We start from the raw sequence: 19,620 nt of genomic DNA on the forward strand, positions 1-19,620 counted from the left end.
CACCTAAATAAACCCTTGAATCTCCTGGCTGTGCTGCACCATCAAGATCTGTATTATTAAAATATGTTGTTGCTTTGCTGGACAAGTCGTCAGTCTGCCGCAGGGCCAGCACAGTCTAGACCTCATGGACATGGCTAAATGCTGTGCTTCCTCCCCTCAGACAGGCTTTTACAGTAACCACCTGCAGTCGGTGCTTGTTTGTGGATCTCTTTGCCTTTTGGAGCAAATATATTGCCCAACAAATGACACATCACACCAAAATATGCTACAAGTTTTTTATTAGGAGGTAACTCATGACGAACAGCTGACCTTTAACCTCCTAGCCCACTGTGGAGGTCTTGCTGCATAGCCCGCCTCCTCTGCAGTCTCTTGTGTAACAAAGGGTGAGGACAGGATGTGGTGCAGCAGCTCCACCTAGTGGTAAAGTGGTAAAGTAAACTGTAGTAGAAACAAATCATAAACAACTTTGGGTGTCGTTTTATTTGTTTTGTGTGACAGGTCCTTTTATCAGACACATACCTCGGAAAAGTCATTCCTCTCAGCTTTCCTTATTGCAGACTCTGCCATCCAGTTCCTCAGCACATATCTCGGATTTACATCTGTAAAACATTTAATCCAATCAGATGTTTCTGTCACCACTGCATAACAAACATCTAAGAATATAAATATTTATATCCCTCATCGTTTAATCAACATTAAGATTTAGTTACAGTTTGATTTACTTTTCATCCTGTGTTGACGATCCAAATCGCTATCATCCTGCTGTCTGAACAGAAACAGAGGAAAGAGATTAATTCACAGCAACAAACATCCTGATGTCACACAAATGTAAATAAGTAAATTCAAAATGACCTCTCGTGACCTTCCTTACCTACTGAGCCGGAACAGGTACTTGTTAAGCCAATCAGAAAAGTGCTTGTGGTGTGATAGGTCATCAAGAGCCCACATCTGATTTAGAAATAATACAATCCTTTACATTTCCTGCATGCCTAATTATAAGAAATGCATGCTGTGCAAGGAAAGCTCAGTATTGGTACAACTGATTCAACAGATCGGCCAGCTTCACAACAAAATCCAGAGATTGAAAGGAACAACAACATTTTGTCACTTTTAGCTCCACCTGCGTGAAGTTCTTGTTAAGAAGCTGCTTGGCTGAAACTTCGCTGAGCTCCCTGAAGGTCATGGTGAAGTCAGACTCTGTGTCCTCCATCACCTGTAAAGGGAAAGTGAAATTACAGTGCAGAGAGTGAGACTAAACTGATTTAGAAGACTGAAACAAACTGTATAATCACCTTAAGCAGGAAAGCAATGAGGTCGTTATCGTCCTCATCTTCACCAAGAAGTCCCAGTTTTGCCTTAAATATCTGGTGAACCCTGAAGTGGAGACATGAATAAATGCAGTCTTGGCTTTGCTGCAGCATGAACACAAGTAAGATAACATTTCACATGAAGCTCACCTCATTTGGTAAATGTTGGCATATCCTTTAAGAATAATTTTCGCCCTGCAAAAAGTTAAGATGACAAGTTTACAATTTGACTTCATGAATTTCTTCAAATTAGAAAAGAAGTCACATTAATAAACTTGAAGGTGTAATAAGCAGCTACGTATATCCCACTGAACTTTTACCTCTTTTTTTTTTTTACCTATTTGCTTTTTCAATAGATTACAATATTTATGCAAAAAAGTAAGTAAACATTAGCATAAGAATTTTAGCATAAGAACTTTTTAGCATAAGAATTTTAGCGTTTTAGGTTGCATCATTGAATAGCTTCACTCAGGCTCTATTCTTGACCACTCCTCTAAACATCTCTTGACTGTCTCTACTGCCTAGTTTGAATTCACCTGCAATATTTTAATAAGATTTAAATCCAGTCTTTGATTACGCAGCTCATTATTTATACTTTTTGAACCACATTTGTGTTAGTTTTTTACGGTTTTCACGATCCACTGCAGCTTAAACTTTCAGATCACTTTGTCTTCCTCCACTCTTTGGAACATTTCCAGTCAACACAAGTTAAGTTATACTCCTGAACAGCTCCTAAAAACATTTGAATTGTCCGTCCAGAGAACATCATTCCAAAAGTTCTTGTATGTAGTTCAGCAATTGATACATCTCGTGACTTATTATCCATGGAATTTGTGCAATCTCTTCATGACTGTTACAGCCCTAGCAGGCCTAGTGTGTGTGTGTGTGTGTGTGTGTGTGTGTGTGTGTGTGTGTGTGTGTGTGTGTGTGTGTGTGTGTGTGTGTTGGTGGATGTGTCCTGTTTCCAACTGCAGTATAAAAGCTTGAGAGAAGCCCCTGAGCCTCAGAGTGTGGGTCAGCTCCAGTAGTTTTGTGATGTGTGTTTCTGCACTAGCAGTAAGTGGTTGTGTTCTCCATCCTGCAGAGGATTGTTCTGTGGTGTGTTTTCTTTTAGGGGCTATGAATGCATAGTTGTTGCCTTCTTTGAGCAGAATTTTCTTTGGTCTGTTTGTTAAATTCCCTTTTTTTTGCAGCACCTCTGTTTTGCTGACACCTTCATTTCTGTTGTTTGATTGAACTGTCTCTTTAAGTTGAACCTTTTAATAAAGTTTCTTTTAAAAACTGCATGGTTTGCTTTTTCACACAGATCTTCCCGTTGTTTTTGCTTTCATCCCCAGTTCATTTTTGAGGGATATAAAAACAACTATAGATGATTCGTCTTACAGGGAAAAATACATTTACAAGAATAATCCAGAACTTTTTTTGACACCTTAAAAAGATTTGAAGATATTTGTATGATGACAAGAAACACTAAATGGTTGTTTGCTTTGCTGGGGTCAGTTTTCATAAGAGGGATAGATTTAAAGTGAGGGGTGTACTTACTTTCCATGTGGCTGCTTTCATTTTGTTGCATTGTATGACTACTTTATTTCCACACTTTCTCAAAGAAAATCTTTAAAGATATATTTGAATTAAAATATGCTGAAAATAAATTGTGGGATGTATTATTCTTTTCACATCGCTTTGTGTGACTCTGAAGTTATTTTGCTCATGTTTCTGTGCTTTTGTTTTTCAGACAAACAAACAGGCTTCTGTAAGAATGAGCTAACAGCAAAGCTGTTCCAGTTTGTCGAAATGACAAAAAGAGTTCAAGTCCTATATTTAGTAAATCCCCCTTGAGACAAAGTGATGTTGTGGTATTCTTACTGTTTCTGTTGTGTCTGTGTAAGCACAGGAATCAGAGCCACCAAGAGTTTCTCTAGATTCAAGAGGCCAACATTTGCCTGAGCTCCAATGCTGTACCTGCCTTCATCATCAGATGTGTTGGGGATAAAATCTGCAACAAAAAGAAAAATATTTGTCTGAGAACTGACAGCAAGAGGATTTCAGTTATTTTGGAGTAAAAGCGACATGAAACAGTCTACACACTGGGGTTATATGACTCCATAAAGCCAAAGGGTCCGTAGTCGATGGTGATAGAAAGAAGACTGAAGTTGTCTGTGTTGCACACACCTGTGGTGAGAACAGCGACAGCTATAAGTAGCGTTGGTTTAAACTGTGTGATACGAATGTTCAGTTTCTCACCATGTGCAAAACCGACTGACATCCACTGGGCAATCAGATGTGCCGTTTCATTTACAACTGTGGAAAAAAACACCTGCAAAGAAAACCTCAATAGCTTATTTACTTAAAACAAAAGTGGTACATTCAGCTGTGCTTTTTTATTACTCACCAAATATTTTTCTGGGTTGTCTGGATTTATAAAAGGAAAATGTTCGTCTATCACAAAGTTCAACAGCTTTCTAAAACGAAAATAACGATAAAATAACATTACAAACACAACAGGACACAGAACAAAGCCAGATGTAAACAACTATGAAGTAAACTTTGTCATGTGACCAGGCAGTCTTACCTCAGAAGATTTATTTCTCCACTTTGAGACAAAATTTCTAAGGATCCAATCCGAAACCATGACTTGGCCAATCGCAGAACAACAGCTCCTGTGGGGAATAAAGAAAAGCTGAACCAGAACAAAGATTAAGGCAGCAGACAAAACAGCTGCATAACAGTAACAAAAATTATGCTGGATTGTTAAAAAGTAATGCAGTTTGAAATAAAAGGCTCCAGTCATGGGTAAATCCTGTACCTCTCTCTGCTTTCACATTTCCATTGTAGAACTGATCCCTCAAAACTGGCTCCTCACTGACAATCAGACTAAAAAAATAATTAGCGGATAAATCTAAAACACATAACAATTAAATGGCGACAAAAATCACACGATTCACACAATTTCTGGGTTATAATTTCTTTAAAAACGCCTCTTTTTTTGCAAATGCCAAAAAAATGTTCTCGTCATATGAGTCAAGCTCGAATGACTTGAACTAATTTTATGTGAATGAATGAAATATAAATTGATAACACATTTCTGCACATCAAAAGTCCTGATTGACAGTTATTAGGGTAAAATTTGTAGTAGGTAAACCTGATCATTGCCTTGTGTGGATAAAAACACAAAGTCCAATGCCAGAAAAATTACTGCAAAAGCTACACGTTTTATGGTTTCGGCTAAACAGGGATGTCAACAGCCTTTAGCCCGAATCAATCACTTGCTGGGAGTTAATTAATGATAATACAGTGCCAAATCAGGTAAAGAAGCACTTGGAAGCCAAACATCTGTCTTTGCTACTGAATCTGAATCAGAGGTACCAAGAATGTTTGATTGCTTGTAAATGTCTGATTAAGCAAATTATTATTACTACATAGAATCATGGTAAAAACAAATAATTATCATCAACCAAACACATTTCTTTACTTTTTGTGCTAAGTTTGTAATCTTATACCAAACTTATAGCTCTCAAAATCATTTATTCTCACCTGGCAGCCCTGCTGGTGGGAACACCCAGGAAGTGCATCGCTTCACTGCACAGGAACTCCCTGACAGAAGACCGGATTACAGCACGACCATCTCCTGACCTGCAGCCCGATGTGAAGTCATACTTTTTTGGTTGCATTGCATGACTGCACAATTCTACAGCCATGCATACTAATATTAATAGCCATGCGTACTACTTATTCATTTTTAGGGGTCATTACAGCAGATCATCTGCCTCCATGTCACCCTCTGCCTAGCATCCTCCTCTGCCGTCCTTCAAAACATCATAGACCCTACAATTAAAGCCCTTTCCTTCTCTTTAGCTATCTCCTAACACACCTGTATATTACTACAAATAATAAATGTAATAGCTATTGCACAAATATATGTACAAATAAATACAAACCTTGAATATGGTGTTTTTCCAGATCCTTTAAGCTGGAGTTCCCATACCTCCCCCTTTCTATGAAAATTGAGAAGGAAAATATGTAAAGGCTTGAAGTGGCAGAAAATTACTTAAAACATAAAAACATAATTTTAAAAAATTAACTTACTTGTTTGAATACTGACCAAGGAAATGAGCTCGACCATCCCCCAGCTGGCCTGCCCAGTAGCCAAACTATCGAGGAAAGTAAAGCGTGTCAAAAAGATCAACTCAGCAAATAAGCAAAAGCTTTATAGCTTTTAAAAAGTTATCAGGTATAAAAATCATTTATACCTGATGACCTCCATATCTGTGAGCAAGTGGCACAGACCCCGGCAGTAGTCTGCCACCACTCGCATAATGCAGAAAATCACCTGACCGAGTCACTGACGCATCTAAATCTAAGATCCCCTCGATGACATCCTGTTAAGACAATTTTAGACATAAATGAATTCACTATATTGTGAAATTACAGTGCTGATAGTGACATGGCATCCTCACCTTAGACGCTGCTGTCAACCTCAATGGACCTTTGAGTGGAGTTGGAATGGACTTGGAAAATATGCAGTTCTTCACAGTGCGAACAAAGTTGCCATCAACTTTGTCGATTGGGAGTGCCTCTGCAGAGAGGACAGAGGGGATTGTATGATAACATTAGCGCCTTCCTCTATATTTTGACCTGTAAGGACAAGAATCTGTTTTACCCAATAGCTTCTTGCAGGAGACTCTGAACTGGTTAAGGTCGTGCATGAGGCTTGAAGCATTCAAGGTCCACTTGGACTTCACAGTGTGCGATGACGATTGGCTGTTTGATGCGGTGTTGTGGTCACTGTGACACTCAGGACTTATATTTTGGCACAACTCCAGGACATATGCAGGTGTGAAGCTCGATGCTGCCACCAGAGCAAAGACTAGTGCTGTACAGGTGCTCCACATTTTCACAGATGGAGCAGCTGACTTATCGAATCAGGTTTCAACTTCTCTCTGGCATGCCCCACCTTAAGAAGGTTCGTACCAAACGCCCCACAGTTTTATCAATCATTAACTTTAAAAAAAAATCATATTATATTCTAGTTCATCTTAATTTTGTTTTATAGTTTCACCTGGTTATCCACATCCACAGCCCAGGGTTTGAGAAGTACTGCATTAAAGATAGCAGATCTGAGGGAAGCAATAAAAAAGGGTAAACCACACTTCCCCTTAGTGCTTATTCTAAGCCAAACAGCTGATATTTTACTTATGATAGTAAAAAAAAAAAGACTTAGTCACTATTAATAGGCTACTAAAGTGTTAAGTAAAATATAATTTTTGTTTGGCATTAAATGGAAATACTAGAGTGATGTAAAATGATCTTAAAATTGTATTTCAGGACTTTTAAACCTTAATCAGAGTAAAAAAATTATCAGTTGCACGTTACGTTTCATACACAATTCCTCCAATCAACTTTTAAGGTTTTTTTTAACTATTAACTTACATAAATAACGAGTTAAACATGAACTAAACAACCTTAACTTTGTCTGTCAGCTCTACCGTATACCTGTAAATAACGATAGGGTAATTTTAGTTCTTACGTTAGTTTATTATTACATATTACACCCCAAATAATAATAAAGTGTCATGAAAAGGCGAGAGCTAGCTTAGCTGTTAGCAACCCAGCAACTAGCCTCATCCCAGACACCCGTATATTATCTGAAGACGAGCTTGAAAACACATTTTCCAGCACTAGCTTGAGGTATGTATACCTAAATTATTGCGCATTTACTCTCTCCATCATTTCCTGCCTTCTGCTGCTCCTCGTTATGAGACGTCACCGGATATTCCTTTACTGTTTTTCCGGTTCACGTTGCGATATGTAACTTCCGATGCATGCTGTTAACCTAAGGTAACATGGCGGGGCCGTGGTGGAGGAAATGCCCGAGGTTGACCACGGGCTGCACGGCCACGAATATATTAGAAAATTTGTGGCACTTGAAGGGCAGGCCTGTGTCTTCCTCTGCATCCCTGTTGAGCCGGGCTTCCTGCATCCCCACGCCGGAAACCAGGGTGAGTTTGCGGTTAATAAAAAGCTGGAGAGCCGGCATGGAGGACTTTTCAAAACCAGGAAGGTCATACACTGCAGAGTGGTGGTTTAGAGGCAATGCCCACTTCTGCTTTATTCCACTATCTGTCATATCCCATGCCAGTGAAACTTTATTTACATTCCTCAGTAAAGAGAATTTTATATCTGTGTGTTTAAATGAAATGATTGGTGACTTGTTGAGCTCATAAAGGTTGAGACTTCCTGCTTGCACGTAAGCTGTCTTTGACTTGGCCAGCTGCCTGCCTCAGTTGCATTTGATTCATTCATTCGGCATTGACCCACATGTGCAACACTTCAGTTATATGAAATGTAACACGTGCATTTTAAACAGAAAACAATGTTTCTATCTTGTATCAATCCCAGTTAGTGTGAGCGTATTATTTTATTGTTCCTATGTTAAGTGAATGCACCCAGGGCTTAAAATCTGGGTCCATAAATAACTGATCCTGTGTAGGTTTAAAATTGTTTAATAACAATAACTCCAGGGTGCTAGAGCCTCTGCAAACCTGATGTGCTGCACATGCCCGAGCTCATCTTTGTTATGATCTCATTTTCAATTTCAGCCGCCAACACCTGCACAGATAAACATGAAAGCAGGAAACTTTCTAATCAGGTGAGTTGTTAGGTAGTCCAGCTAAGTAGTGATTTTTACATTTTATTTATTAATATATTTTAGGAGATATATCTTTTGTGCATTTCAAATCACACGTTCAGTTTCAGCATAAATATTTGCATATCTTTCTTTCCAGACACCAGTCACGGTTGCTGCTTCCAACACTACAGTCTTGCTGTTGCAGAGCGACACACAGTGACACAAAGCCCAAGGACCCCTTCACGTTAGCCCAGAAAGACTTGACGAGTTTATATGACGACATCAAAAAAGTAAGTCTTCAAAGAGATCAGTCCAATTTAGCTTTCAAATAGAATAGTTGTGCTGAAGCGATTGTTGTGCTGTATTCTGTTTTGTGTTGCATCCCTTTCTCTGGTCACTTCTCGAAAAGTAACAGCTTCAGCTCACATTTATTAGTTTTTCAACCCAATTTTAAGGTTGAACAAATCAGTAGTTAAATCCAGATGTTTGCAAAGCACACACTTTATCTTTAATGCAGTCAGGATTCATTCACTAATACTGGCAGGTTTTTACCTTCTTACTACTTATTAACCACCAAGCCTGTTAGCTTTCCCATTCAACTGTACTCTGAATTTCTCCTTGAACCAGTCTGCCTCCCCTCTCACCCGCCAACAGAGCAAAGCCACACCCTTCTTTCACAATAGGGGTTTTAAGCTGCTAAAGAACGTAGAGAAAAACTAAAAGGAAGTCTGTCTGAGATATTTTTGCAATAGCTGTGACAAATTAATGAAGGCTTTTTGGGTCAGAGTGGGCGGTTTCCTGCCCTGTGGTGATTGGCAGATTTCTTTCTGCACAGCGGTTGTTTATGGCGGAAATAAAATGCTTGCTTTTTACTGTCCTTTACAGGAGCTGTTTGTGTCCAAAGTAGAGCTGAAATCTCTGTGTGAATACTATTTCGATGGCAAGGGGAAGGCCATCCGACCAATGATAGTGGTACTGATGGCTCGCGCCCTTAACATCCACAGCAACAGAGCCGGGTAAACGACTCTAAACTCAGTTGTATTTTGCTCTGCGACACACGGGTCAGAGTCCTGATTGCACCGTTATGACAAACTCTTTTGTTTCAGATAATTGCATTTGACTTCCTCCTGTTTGCTGTCTGCGTTTGTCCATTTTAGAGATTTGCTCCCAGGGCAGAGGGCCATCGCTATGATCTCTGAAATGATTCACACTGCCAGCCTGGTGCATGATGATGTCATAGATGGATCGGATAAGCGAAGAGGGAAGAGAACAATTAATGAAGTGTGGGGTGAAAAAAAGGTAAAGGAGATAAAATCGTTTGGTCTGATATGTTTTTCCGAACCACCCGCTCGTATATCATTCGGCCTCCTCTCTTCCAGGCTATCTTAGCCGGAGATTTTATCCTCTCGGCTGCCTCAATGGCCTTGGCTCGTATCGGTAACATCACAGTGGTGAAAGTTTTATCTCAGGTCATAGAGGACCTGGTGCGAGGTAAGTCACGATGAGCCGAGAACCAGCATGCAGAAGAACTGGCCGGAAGAATGCATTTACATATAGCCTTGTGATTGCAGGTGAATTCATGCAGTTGGGTTCCAAAGAGAATGAGAACGAGCGATTCAAACACTACCTCGAGAAGACCTTCAAGAAGACAGCAAGTCTTATTGCAAACAGTTGTAAAGCAGTATGTACGTTCTGTCTTCACATAAATAGCAGAGAGATGGAGAAAAGCCTCGTTTTCTGCACTTTTTAATGTTTTTTTCGTTGACTGTCTGCACTCTTTCATTTAAGGTTTCCATTCTGGTAAACTCTGATCCTGAAGTGCATGAAATAGCGTACCAGTATGGGAAGAATGTTGGCATTGCATTTCAGGTACAGGCTGTTAAGCAAAGTGTCGCCCTCAGTGATGAGCAAATATCAGTAATGATTTTTTGCACAGTAGTTATGTAATAAGGCGGTTTGTTTTGTCCTGTAGCTGGTGGATGATGTTTTGGACTTCACATCTGGAGCCAGTCAGCTGGGGAAGCCCACAGCAGCCGATTTGAAATTGGGTTTGGCTACTGGTCCGGTCCTGTTTGCTTGTCAGCAGGTGAGACACCGCCACCATCGCTCTTACTCAGGACATGCAGACAAACTGTGCACCACTAGGTGAATGAGATGGACTGCAAACTGTCTTTTGTTTTTATCTGTTTGTCATTTCAGTTTCCTGAGCTTCATGCAATGATCATGAGACGTTTCGCCTCCAAAGGAGACGTAGATCGAGCCTGGCAGTACGTCCTTCAGGTATGAGCCGTAATACACCATAAGTGAAAGCCTTAAAGGTCCAACCAAAAGAAGGGCTCTCTTAATAACATTTATATTAAAAAATAAAATGATGTGAAATTAGCTTCTTAAAAGTCATGACACATGCATGTTGAAATAGATTTGTTTATAATAAAACACTGTACATAAATTTTACAATAAACGTTTTATTGTGTACAAATAAAGAGCAGAGAGAGATCTAAAAGCGATGTAAAGAACTTTACCTAGTCTGAAGTGACGCTGTAGGTCAAAGTCTAACAATCTGCACTCTGAAACTAACGATGGTAGGATGGTTTTATAGATTTTTGGAAATGCATTTAAAAATCCTAAGTCTCATTTACAGAAGTAGTCGAACTCACTCGGTACTTTTAGCAGCACTGTCACTGTGGTGTAAACTGTGCGAGCACAAATCGCACCTGGATTTGTGCAGATCCTCCAAAGCTTGGTCAGATTAGATGTGAAAGTGCTTAAACTGTCATCTTCAGGGTCTCTCCTCAGATGTTCTTTGGGCTTTAGATCTGGGATTTGGCCGAATCACTCAAAGACAGAGACTTGTCCCAGTGCGTCCCTTAGAGAGGGATCGGTCCTGATTATTAAAAACGCTGTGGAGTGCCTTGGTCAAGGACATTTTCTGAAGCAAGAATTTAATCCGGTCTTACTTGTGCTTTAAGGTGAACTCGCTTCCTTTATTCTTTTATGAATTTCTCCCTTATTGCATGATGCTGCCACACCGTATTTAACCATAGGGTTGGTATAACCAGGTTATGAGCAGTGCCTGCTGTAATATTTAATCATTCACAAAAGGCTGCAAAACTGTAACCAGAAGTAGGTGTTTAGTAAACGAAGCTGAGCTCTGCGTGACAAAAAAAGCAGTTGTCAATGATTTTAGTGTTTTATTGTTGATAGCAGAGCCAGAGCAGACTTATCTGCTCTGGCTCTGATAAGTATTAGCTATCGTCCAGTAGCTAATACTGGACGATATTATCGTCCAGTATTAGCTACTTGCTGATAGTATCAGCATTTATAGCAGTTGATAAATGACTTTTTTTTTTTAAAGGATAGGAGAACCGCCCTTCGACCATGTTATGAGTGGCAGATGCCGGTTGCCAGCTCACTGGTTGAGCAGGTGCCCATATGCCCTCTGGCTGAAATGCAGCGGCCCGGGTTCACATCCAACCTGCAGCCTTTTGCTGCCTGACTTCTTCTTCGTGTCCCCTCTTCACTGCTAACCGATCACTAAAGAAAAAAGGCCCGCCTAAAAAGCAAAAAAATACATAAAAATAAAAAAATCTGTGCATTGAAGTTATGTAGTTTCTCCACCAGAGGGAGCTGTGCAGCTTCTCTGTTGACAACATGTTTGGAACGAGCTGATCCAAGCAGACACATTTAGATAAATAAATGATAAATGTTAGGGAGACTCTGCTAAAAATATTTAGAAAAATAATTTTTTTTAATTACCACATATCTGTATTGGTCAGTCTTAAAAATCCGATATAGGTTAATAGATTAAAAACTTTAATAATGTGAGTGCTCCTCCTTCTGTTTTAGAGCAATGGTGTGCAGCAGACCAACTACCTGGCCCAGCACTACTGCAAAGAAGCAATCAGGCAGATCAGTAGGCTCAGGCCATCCCCAGAGAGAGACGCCCTCATCAGGCTCACAGAGATGGTGCTAACCAGAGACAAATGATCCTCCTCTGCTGGGCTTCTCTTCAGGCAGCTACTCCAGGGGAGAGGACAGCAATTTACCTGCCACCCTTAGGTCCTTAGACCAGCAGGGTTGGGCAAAAATAGCGAGGGAGGCAACAGGAGTTTGGTTTGGATGGACCTCTGGTGCTGATCTGAGTGCCAACTCTGGCTTAACAGAACAAAACGGCAAGCAGGGGTCTCTGATCTGAATCGTGGCGCTTTCCTCTTGACTTGAGGTTTGGTATTAAGGATGCACAGATTTATTTTTTGTATTTTTTGGGCTCATTCTGATGTTTAAAATTTTAGTTTGACTGAAACCTGATGCCAATGCCAATATTTATTTTGTTGTTGATAACAAGAATCATCATAAAAAGAAGAATTTTAAAGTTTTTCAGCTCCTCGTCAAACGGTCTTTGAACATTTAACAGGCCAAAGTTGGTGCAACACAAATGTTACCAGATTTGTTGAAAGCCCCAAACCAGGCCATTAAATTTGTGCATCCTTACGAAGCGCAAGTAAACTTGGTATTTAGGCAAATTGTGATGTTTGAGTTTCTTACAGGAAACGTACTTATTCATTTACATATCATACAACTGAAAACTGCAGCTGAACCCTTCACTGCTTACAGTACTGTAACTGCAAAAGCCTCCCGTGGCTCAGACTAGCCGACTGTGAGTGAACAGTTTGTTACCTGCTGGTCCTGAGCTGCGACCGAGGCGTTGCAACATCTGTGTAATTCCAAAGGAGAGGGAAGTGCATCGTTGTGTACTCGCTTGGATCCGTCCTCACCTCAAAGGCCAATCAGTCACGTGTCTTTCTTTTCCACTCTGAAGTGTTATATGGTTACTTCTGTGATGCAAAGTGTCCTGTAACGACCACGGCCTTAACATCTGCAATGACTGTGCGCTCAATAAACCAACTGCTTCATTTTTTTTTTATTTCATTCAATCTGAAGCTTTGGTTCCTTGTCAAAAGTAATGACACGCGCATGTTGTACATAGATTTGTTTATTATAAAACACTGTACATAAATTTCTCAATCAACATTTTATTATGTACAAATGAAGGGCAGAGAGAGATCTATGATGAAACTGAGCTGGAAATAAAAGAAAGTGGGTGAACGGTGACCACAGCAGGTAGCGGTTTAACACTGCATTTGGAGGTCATGTTAGATGACAGAACCAGCATGAAAAAGTACAAGATGATGATTCTTATACCTGAGAGACACCTACGTATGGACTGGCTGATTTATACTGGAGATAATGTATTATATACACCCGTGCAGCCCAGAGGATTACACGTTCCTAGCAGTCAGCGCGGTCTTTGAACCCAGACGGGGCCAGTGGTGCTTTGAGAAGACCGAGGAGGTACTAGTTGCTTAAATGGTCTACGTTATCACATCTGAATTGTCACGTGGCAGTTTTGGGGCAGGACGATTCCACTCTCAGGTGACAAATTGCAGGAAGTGTTTGCCAGGCTAACAGAGGTTAAAACAATTTGCGGTTTTCATGATTGTGATGAGATCTGGTGACTCCAAAGGGCATAATCACAGTTTTCATACACAAATGATCCAGTGACCCCCTCTGTGCCCGTGATTATTAGTAACCTAGAAAGGGTTAGAAATGTTTCAACACTTAGTAAGAAAAAAACCCTGTGCTGTGGTTGTCCTCATCTTTACTTTGCTAAAATTGTAGTGCACAGGTTCAGAAGCAGGGCACAAAAGACAAGGTTTGAGGACCTAAACAGTCCCTTCACGTTAAGGTTGGGGGTCACGGGTTCATGTTTTTCATTTAATTTGTCACCCATATGCACAGGAATGATATTCCTGCCAGTCACCGAAAGATCTTCCACATTTTCTGCATATAAAATTAACAGTGAATCCTAAAATGCTCCATAATAAGCTGAAAATGGATGGAATGTCTTTGCTTTAGATGGACCCAAATTCATGAAATTTAAAAGGCGGCGATAAAAGGGACGAGCCTGTCATTTACTTCAGTTTTTTAAAGAAGTGATTTCAACAGTGTAATGAGAAAGCAAAGGTGTATACATTTACAACATAATGGAAGGATAATGGCAATAAACTTAAAATTACATTAGCTCTTGAAAAATTTTTCCATGCTTTGACGCCGAGACTGATTTTCCCGCAGTAAGTTTTCTTTCCTTTGAAATACGATTTACAGTATTTATTTGCGAATCACCAACAGTCCATCTGTCATTTACAGAGTTGAGGAGGAGGAGGGCGGCACCACTAATGAAAAGCATCATATGATCGACATTCACTGAATTTACATTACAGAACCCCCCCTTCCCTCCCGGAGTGGCTGCAGCTCGGATTATGTACAACCAACGGTACAAACACTTCCACTGAAGGTGCTTACGTTACATTTTTATTTGTTCCATCGAAACCTAAAAACTCTTGTTCACAAAGTGTTTTGTTCAGGCAAGATCTCACCGTACATCCTTCAACTGTGTGAGCATGTGCAGTCCAATTCATTAAAAAAAAAAAGTTTATTTTACATGTTCCTTAAATGTTCCCCACCTGTCCATAACACCAAAATTAACTAAATAGATATACCTTTGTCATTTTATTTGCAATCAGTAAGGGAAAAACATTCCGTCATATCAAAAGAAAAAGGGCGGCGGGGGGGGGGATCACGTGGTTATGCATCTCGGGAGTCAGATTTCTGCCGTCAGTCTCTCAGTGGATTGTGATATGACTGAATAAATATGCTGTACTTTAACTGAAAGGTCCCTTCAGTCGGCGTAGTGCATGATGGACTCCACGTAGTTGCCGGGGAAGAGGCCGGTGGTGCCGTTGCACACGCCTTCGAACCAGCCGTCGTCGTTCTTTTTGATGACGTAAATGATGGCGCCCTCCATGAAAGTCAGCTCGTCGTCCTTGTCCTTGGCGTAGTCGTAGATGGCCACCACTGCGAACAGGAAGGGAAAAGGTTTGCTCTTGGACTCTGTACCCAACGGCAGGACTTCGCCTGCAAATACTTAGAAACGTTAAGCAAACCTTTCTCGATGTAGCTCTTGGGAGCCCACTGGGGGTCTCCGTCGGCGTAGGGGTCGTTGTAGTGCACGACTGCGGCGTCTTCCTCCTCGTAATCCACCGGAGGAGGCGGCGGAGGCGGTGGCGAGTCGTCAAACATGGGCATGTCATCTGGAGGAGGTGGTGGAGGAGGAGTAGGAGTATCTGCAACTATTGAATGGACATCAAAAGTGAGACTCGTTTTGGTTGGAGTCACAAGATGTCCTTGGTGATAGAGGTGGCGGCAGTGGGAGAATCATGCATAAGAAATAAATCAAGGCATGCAAAGTTTGTCTGACAATCAAGCAGGCTGCAAGGCTTCTCACAACTGACATGCCGTATGTGTGCGAACCTCTCAAGTGGCTCATGTAGTTTGTGCTCCTGTTGTAGCTTTGAACATCGCTTCACATGCATATGCAGAAAAAAGGACACCTATATATATTATTTATGAGCACTTAAATAATGAAAAATACACTCCAAGTCATGCCATTTAGTAGGTTAGAGCTGACGGCATCCACTCCGGGACAAGAAAAGGTATGAAAACGTATACAGACTGCATCTGACACTATAACAAACTGAAAATATGACGCCGTACTGTCTAGAATATACAGTTAAAGTGTTGGATGCTGACATTAAACACGGCCAACAGGGTCACTGTTTGCTAAATTCTCTGCTTGGTGTCAAAAAGATGGAATTTCCTTACATGGGTATATCAGGCACACCTCATCCATCTGACTCTGAGGTTTACAGTAGATACAATTTCATTTTTGAGACCAACAGCACCCAAAAGCCAAGGTGGGTGGGTGTGTGTGTGTGTGTGTGTGTGTGTGTGTGTGTGTGTGTGTGTGTGTGTGTGTGTGTGTGTTACTTCAAATTGAGCTCACTGGCACGTCTGTCTAATATTGGTGAGACCAAATCAGACCAAACAGTTACTACAGTTTCTGTGCAGACGTTTTGCAAACACAACATAGCTACCAGGGTTTGTTTAAGAATCTTGTTAACACTTACAAAATGTTGTTCTGCAGTTGAGAGTAACAGCAGCTTAGAGGGCCCGGTGGCGCCAGTGTCCGGCAGCCTCGCCTCTGTCAGTGCGCCCCAGTTACAATGTAACTTGCCATCACCAGTGTGTGAATGTGTGTGTGAATGGGTGGATGACTGGATGTGTAAAGCGCTTTGGGGTCCTTAGGGACTAGTAAAGGTCTTTGCTTTGCTAACAAAGTGTGAATTAAGGAGTTTCAATACAGGCCACTATAAAATAAATAGTTTGTGGTATCAGCAAACTATCCAGAGCTATTCTAGTGAAGTTTACCATTAATATATTAGTTCCCTTTCAATAAATGAGCATATGGCAGGTTTTGGATCAGAGGGGACAGCAGAGAGTGGTGACCTTTGGCACGTTTTACCCTAAACATCATCAATGACTTTAGCGTAACTCTATAGTGCTTCAAGTACTCTGTATTATACCTCTATAGTAGTGTAGATTTGTAGCTGCAGAAACAAAGAAACTAAACTATAAGTTGCCTAATAGAAGCTTACATAATGAGTGGAATCTAGTAAGAATCAGTTCAGTTTTGGAAGAGGACGTATTAAACAGGATGAACACACAGTGCATGCTCTGTGTTTGGGAGTTGGAACAGTTGGCGCAGATAACGAGGAAAGTGCTGTGTGTGTGTCTTAGCCTCTTCACTTACTGCTCTCCTGCATCCTGGCCACAAAGCCAGTCAGAGGTATCTGTGGAGTCAGCTGGGGCATGGGGGGAGGAGGAGGAGCGATAGACACTGAAAGCCAGCGGAGAAAAGGGCAGGAAGGCCGACAGAGTGAGCATCAGAGAAGGAGAAAAAGACAAAGCCCATCAGTCACCAAGAAAGACAGTTCAGGGTCCAACCCAACCCCCAAGCAAACAACAATCAACACAGACACACTGCAAGAACTGGGAGCATGTACACATCTAACAAAAGCACAGTTAAGCACTATACTGGAAGACTGATCGTTTAAATAAGTTAATTTTTTTTTCTTCTATTTGACAGAGATCACAGATCAGACGCAAACATGAGCTGAAAAGTTCAGCAGCATCTGCGACTGTGATGAGATTCACATGGTATCAGGGGATCATTAGAGCAAGAGGATAAAAAGCAGATTATGTTTGATTTCTGTCGATCAGACAGTTTCCTCTAAATCGAAAGAAAACAGGGGACTTCTAATAGCCACAAGGGGGCAGTATTTACTTTAGATGTCTCATCCTGAACTCATGTGAAGCAACTCCCTACAGACCTGTTTTAGTAATGTTAACACTACTTTAGATTCTCATGTTAGTTTTCCTCAGATCACATGATTAATTTTAGGTTAAATGCTGTGAATAAGTAATAGTCAAGAACCAGTGTTTCAGAAAATATCACTTTTAGGCTTCAGGCAATGACAAAGCTACCAGGAATCTGCAGATGTGCAAGAAAGACCACATGTGATGTGTAAATTCTCTCTGAATGAAGTGTTTGGAACGGAACGGGCACATCTGCACATCTGGAGGTCATCTGGCTTGCACTGTGATCTGTATAAATGGGATCCATACAGCGTGAAAAGGCCACCTAACTATTCCTGCTATCTCAAGCTGCAAGTCTACCCTTTAAAAAGAGACTTAAAAATCAATGATGCCTGTGCTTTGCCTTTATTTTCTTGATCCCACCTAATAAATCTGTGCAAAGAGATCTCTTAGCAATATAGGCATAATTGAAGTGAGGTTAACAGCTGACCTAACTGCAGTACAATACACAGCCAGTAAACTTTGCCTAAGTTTTTACAAGATGCCAAAGACCGACTCTGCACTGCTAGCTAATATTGATTGCCTGCATTGCATCTGTGTACAAATCCAAGGATGAGGCATTCTGCATCAATACTAAAGACGCCCCACAGTTGGATAAAAAGCCTTAACCTGCACTTTCAGATTAAAAACAAACGTCAATAGTTCTGTGAAGAACTCGGCCTGACCTTCAGAAAGCACTGATTTACTTGCAAATATAAAATATAAAGATTTTGTGTGTGGCTACAAAGGTTAGTTCGCGTCGGGTGCATGATTTGGGAAGAATGTGAGGTTGTGTGTCCTTCAGTGACAGCTCTGGATCTAGAAAGCAGTTGGGAGCTGGAGACAAGAGGGCCTTACTTGAGTTCTGACCATAGCCAGGAGTGCCTCCATTAATATGAGGCTGCTGTTGCTGCTGTTGTTGTTGCTGCTGTTGTTGCTGCTGCTGCTGCTGCTGCTGCAAGGAGAACTGCGAAGTGACCGACGGCGCCCGCCGGTAGGTGCCCGTGGCCGAAACCATAGAGACAGAGGAGTTGGAAGAGTTGTGCCGCGAAATCTGCCGCGAGATGGTTCCAAACTGGGACATTGGAGCGGGTCCCAGACCAGGTCCAGGGGCCACAGCTAGAAACCCCAAGGACGGGGAGGAAAGAGAGGAAAGCCAAGCACGGTAGCAAAGGAGGGAAGAAGGTTGGAAATGAGAGGGAAGGGGGAAACCAACCAAAACATGAATCATCAACACCGTGTGAGATAACATGAGCTTTTAAATTCTGATTAGAGCCCCCTGCCTATTAAAAAATGTTAAAGTTAGTCAACAAAAGTCAGAGGAAGCAGGTGATCTTGGGGAAGCAACAGAGATTGTAATTTGGTTATAAAAGTAACAGACACTTCATGAAGAGTTTCGTCAACAAGTTATCTTAAATGTAGCTTTCTTAGACAAGAAGGAAAGGAAGGATCGATTGAGGAATAAGAACGCAGCAACAGAACAGATGGATCCTGCAGGTTTTTGCTGAAGCAACAATTAAAACAGGGATTTCAAACTCATTTTATATGCCACGCTTTGATGTGAAGTGAGCTGGACCAGTGAAACTGCATGATAAATGTATGAAGCAAACAAAAGGTTCCCACAGTTCATTGGTCAGGGTGTCCTGTAAGTATAGATTTAGAATATGAAGCTTTCATTGATTCACTTTGGTGTAGTATAGATGGCAGTGGGTGTGTGGGGGATCTTTATCAACAGGAAAAACTGTTCAAAATCTTTGCCCTTCATTCACATTTTCTTAAGTTGTCAAGGATGCAGAATTGGAGTCTTTACAAAGCCGATTCAGGCCCGCGGGCCGTATGTTTGACACGGTTTAAAAGACTGCAGGTAGCATTTAGGATTACGTGCATCACTACACTGCCATCAAAGAATAACTGAAGCATCTCTGTGAACAACAGCTTTAAAAACAACAACAACAAAGAACTATTTGAAGATTGAAGCAATGTGTGCGGCTGTGGCCGACAAAAATAGAGAGGGCGAGGAGGGGTTTAAGTTTTTTTCTGCCTTTCTTTCTTCTGCTTGAGCATTTCCTGCTCACATTTCTAGATAATATACATCCTCTCGGGAGAGATAGGAATGGGTGGGACCAGAGGAAGTAAAGATTCAGAGGAAAACAACCACAAATAAACTTCGCTACAGTGTCACCAGCAGAATAATTATAAGTGGAAAATAAAGAGTCTGGTGATGTTCAGATGATAAAATGTGCACAATTCAAGTGATCATCTCGGCCACAAAGATTACCAGAGTCGATGAGCGAAGAGCGGCTGCTGCTCAGGCTTAGACACTTACCGGTGGACACCGATGAAACAGCTGGATGCTTTACGCTTTACAGA

General features: G+C 41.2%; 3 protein-coding genes across 13 annotated transcripts in view; 1 reads left to right on the forward strand and 2 right to left on the reverse strand.

The window, feature by feature from the left end:
• Window positions 1–275: 275 nt before the first annotated feature.
• Window positions 276–7,147, reverse strand: LOC308386076 (protein adenylyltransferase SelO-like). 8 transcript variants are annotated; one of them, XM_080865349.1, is made up of 20 exons: window positions 7,006–7,102; window positions 6,367–6,424; window positions 5,968–6,261; window positions 5,765–5,883; window positions 5,558–5,686; window positions 5,394–5,458; window positions 5,246–5,302; window positions 4,842–4,940; window positions 4,114–4,181; window positions 3,880–3,967; window positions 3,700–3,769; window positions 3,396–3,624; window positions 3,174–3,303; window positions 1,458–1,502; window positions 1,293–1,374; window positions 1,121–1,213; window positions 872–948; window positions 711–766; window positions 520–599; window positions 276–414 (listed from the first exon to the last, which is right to left on the reverse strand). In XM_080865349.1, the coding sequence occupies exons 3-20, from the start codon at window positions 6,197–6,199 to the stop codon at window positions 292–294; spliced, it is 1,842 nt and encodes a 613-aa protein (XP_080721475.1). In that variant the 5' UTR covers window positions 6,200–6,261; window positions 6,367–6,424; window positions 7,006–7,102; the 3' UTR covers window positions 276–291. The 8 variants fall into 8 exon arrangements, with proteins under 8 accessions (XP_080721475.1, XP_080721479.1, XP_080721481.1 ...); XM_080865353.1 differs by having other exon boundaries at window positions 3,396–3,500; window positions 3,552–3,624; window positions 5,968–7,063; XM_080865355.1 differs by having other exon boundaries at window positions 3,396–3,479; window positions 3,552–3,624; window positions 5,968–7,061.
• Window positions 7,100–12,484, forward strand: pdss1 (prenyl (decaprenyl) diphosphate synthase, subunit 1). The gene is made up of 11 exons (XM_080865359.1): window positions 7,100–7,306; window positions 7,907–7,956; window positions 8,093–8,225; window positions 8,821–8,951; window positions 9,093–9,234; window positions 9,315–9,426; window positions 9,507–9,616; window positions 9,724–9,804; window positions 9,908–10,021; window positions 10,135–10,215; window positions 11,782–12,484. Exons 1-11 carry the CDS (start codon window positions 7,151–7,153, stop codon window positions 11,920–11,922), a joined length of 1,251 nt encoding a protein of 416 aa, XP_080721485.1. The 5' UTR covers window positions 7,100–7,150; the 3' UTR covers window positions 11,923–12,484.
• A 428-nt stretch (window positions 12,485–12,912) lies between these two features.
• The window catches only part of abi1a (abl-interactor 1a), a 50,006-nt gene continuing 43,298 nt past the window's right edge, over window positions 12,913–19,620 (reverse strand). For 2 of the 4 annotated variants that reach the window (XM_080865362.1, XM_080865360.1), the window contains 4 exons: window positions 18,109–18,369; window positions 16,646–16,732; window positions 14,940–15,125; window positions 12,913–14,850 (listed from right to left, as the gene is read on the reverse strand). In XM_080865362.1, the coding sequence (XP_080721488.1) occupies window positions 14,675–14,850; window positions 14,940–15,125; window positions 16,646–16,732; window positions 18,109–18,369 (710 nt within the window). In that variant the 3' untranslated portion in view covers window positions 12,913–14,674. The remainder of the gene's footprint in view (window positions 14,851–14,939; window positions 15,126–16,645; window positions 16,733–18,108; window positions 18,370–19,620) is intronic. The other 2 variants (XM_080865361.1, XM_080865363.1) reach the window with 2 other exon arrangements.

This window comes from Rhamphochromis sp. 'chilingali' (assembly GCF_963969265.1).
Source record: "Rhamphochromis sp. 'chilingali' genome assembly, chromosome: 18".
In the NCBI taxonomy this organism is placed as follows: domain Eukaryota; kingdom Metazoa; phylum Chordata; class Actinopteri; order Cichliformes; family Cichlidae; genus Rhamphochromis; species Rhamphochromis sp. 'chilingali'.

What these genes read in the sequence shown, in the direction of transcription:
- LOC308386076 (XM_080865349.1), bottom strand. Translation starts at nt 6,199, where the DNA reads ATGTGGAGCACCTGTACAGCACTAGTCTTTGCTCTGGTGGCAGCATCG. An exon ending in TATGGAGTCATATAACCCCA is followed by an intron (nt 3,304 to 3,395) that starts GTGTGTAGACTG and finishes TTTTTGTTGCAG; the next exon opens with ATTTTATCCCCAACACATCT. An exon ending in AGAGGAATGACTTTTCCGAG is followed by an intron (nt 415 to 519) that starts GTATGTGTCTGA and finishes CTTTACCACTAG; the next exon opens with GTGGAGCTGCTGCACCACAT.
- pdss1 (XM_080865359.1), top strand. Translation starts at nt 7,151, where the DNA reads ATGGCGGGGCCGTGGTGGAGGAAATGCCCGAGGTTGACCACGGGCTGC. An exon ending in GCAGGAAACTTTCTAATCAG is followed by an intron (nt 7,957 to 8,092) that starts GTGAGTTGTTAG and finishes CTTTCTTTCCAG; the next exon opens with ACACCAGTCACGGTTGCTGC. An exon ending in ATCCACAGCAACAGAGCCGG is followed by an intron (nt 8,952 to 9,092) that starts GTAAACGACTCT and finishes TGTCCATTTTAG; the next exon opens with AGATTTGCTCCCAGGGCAGA.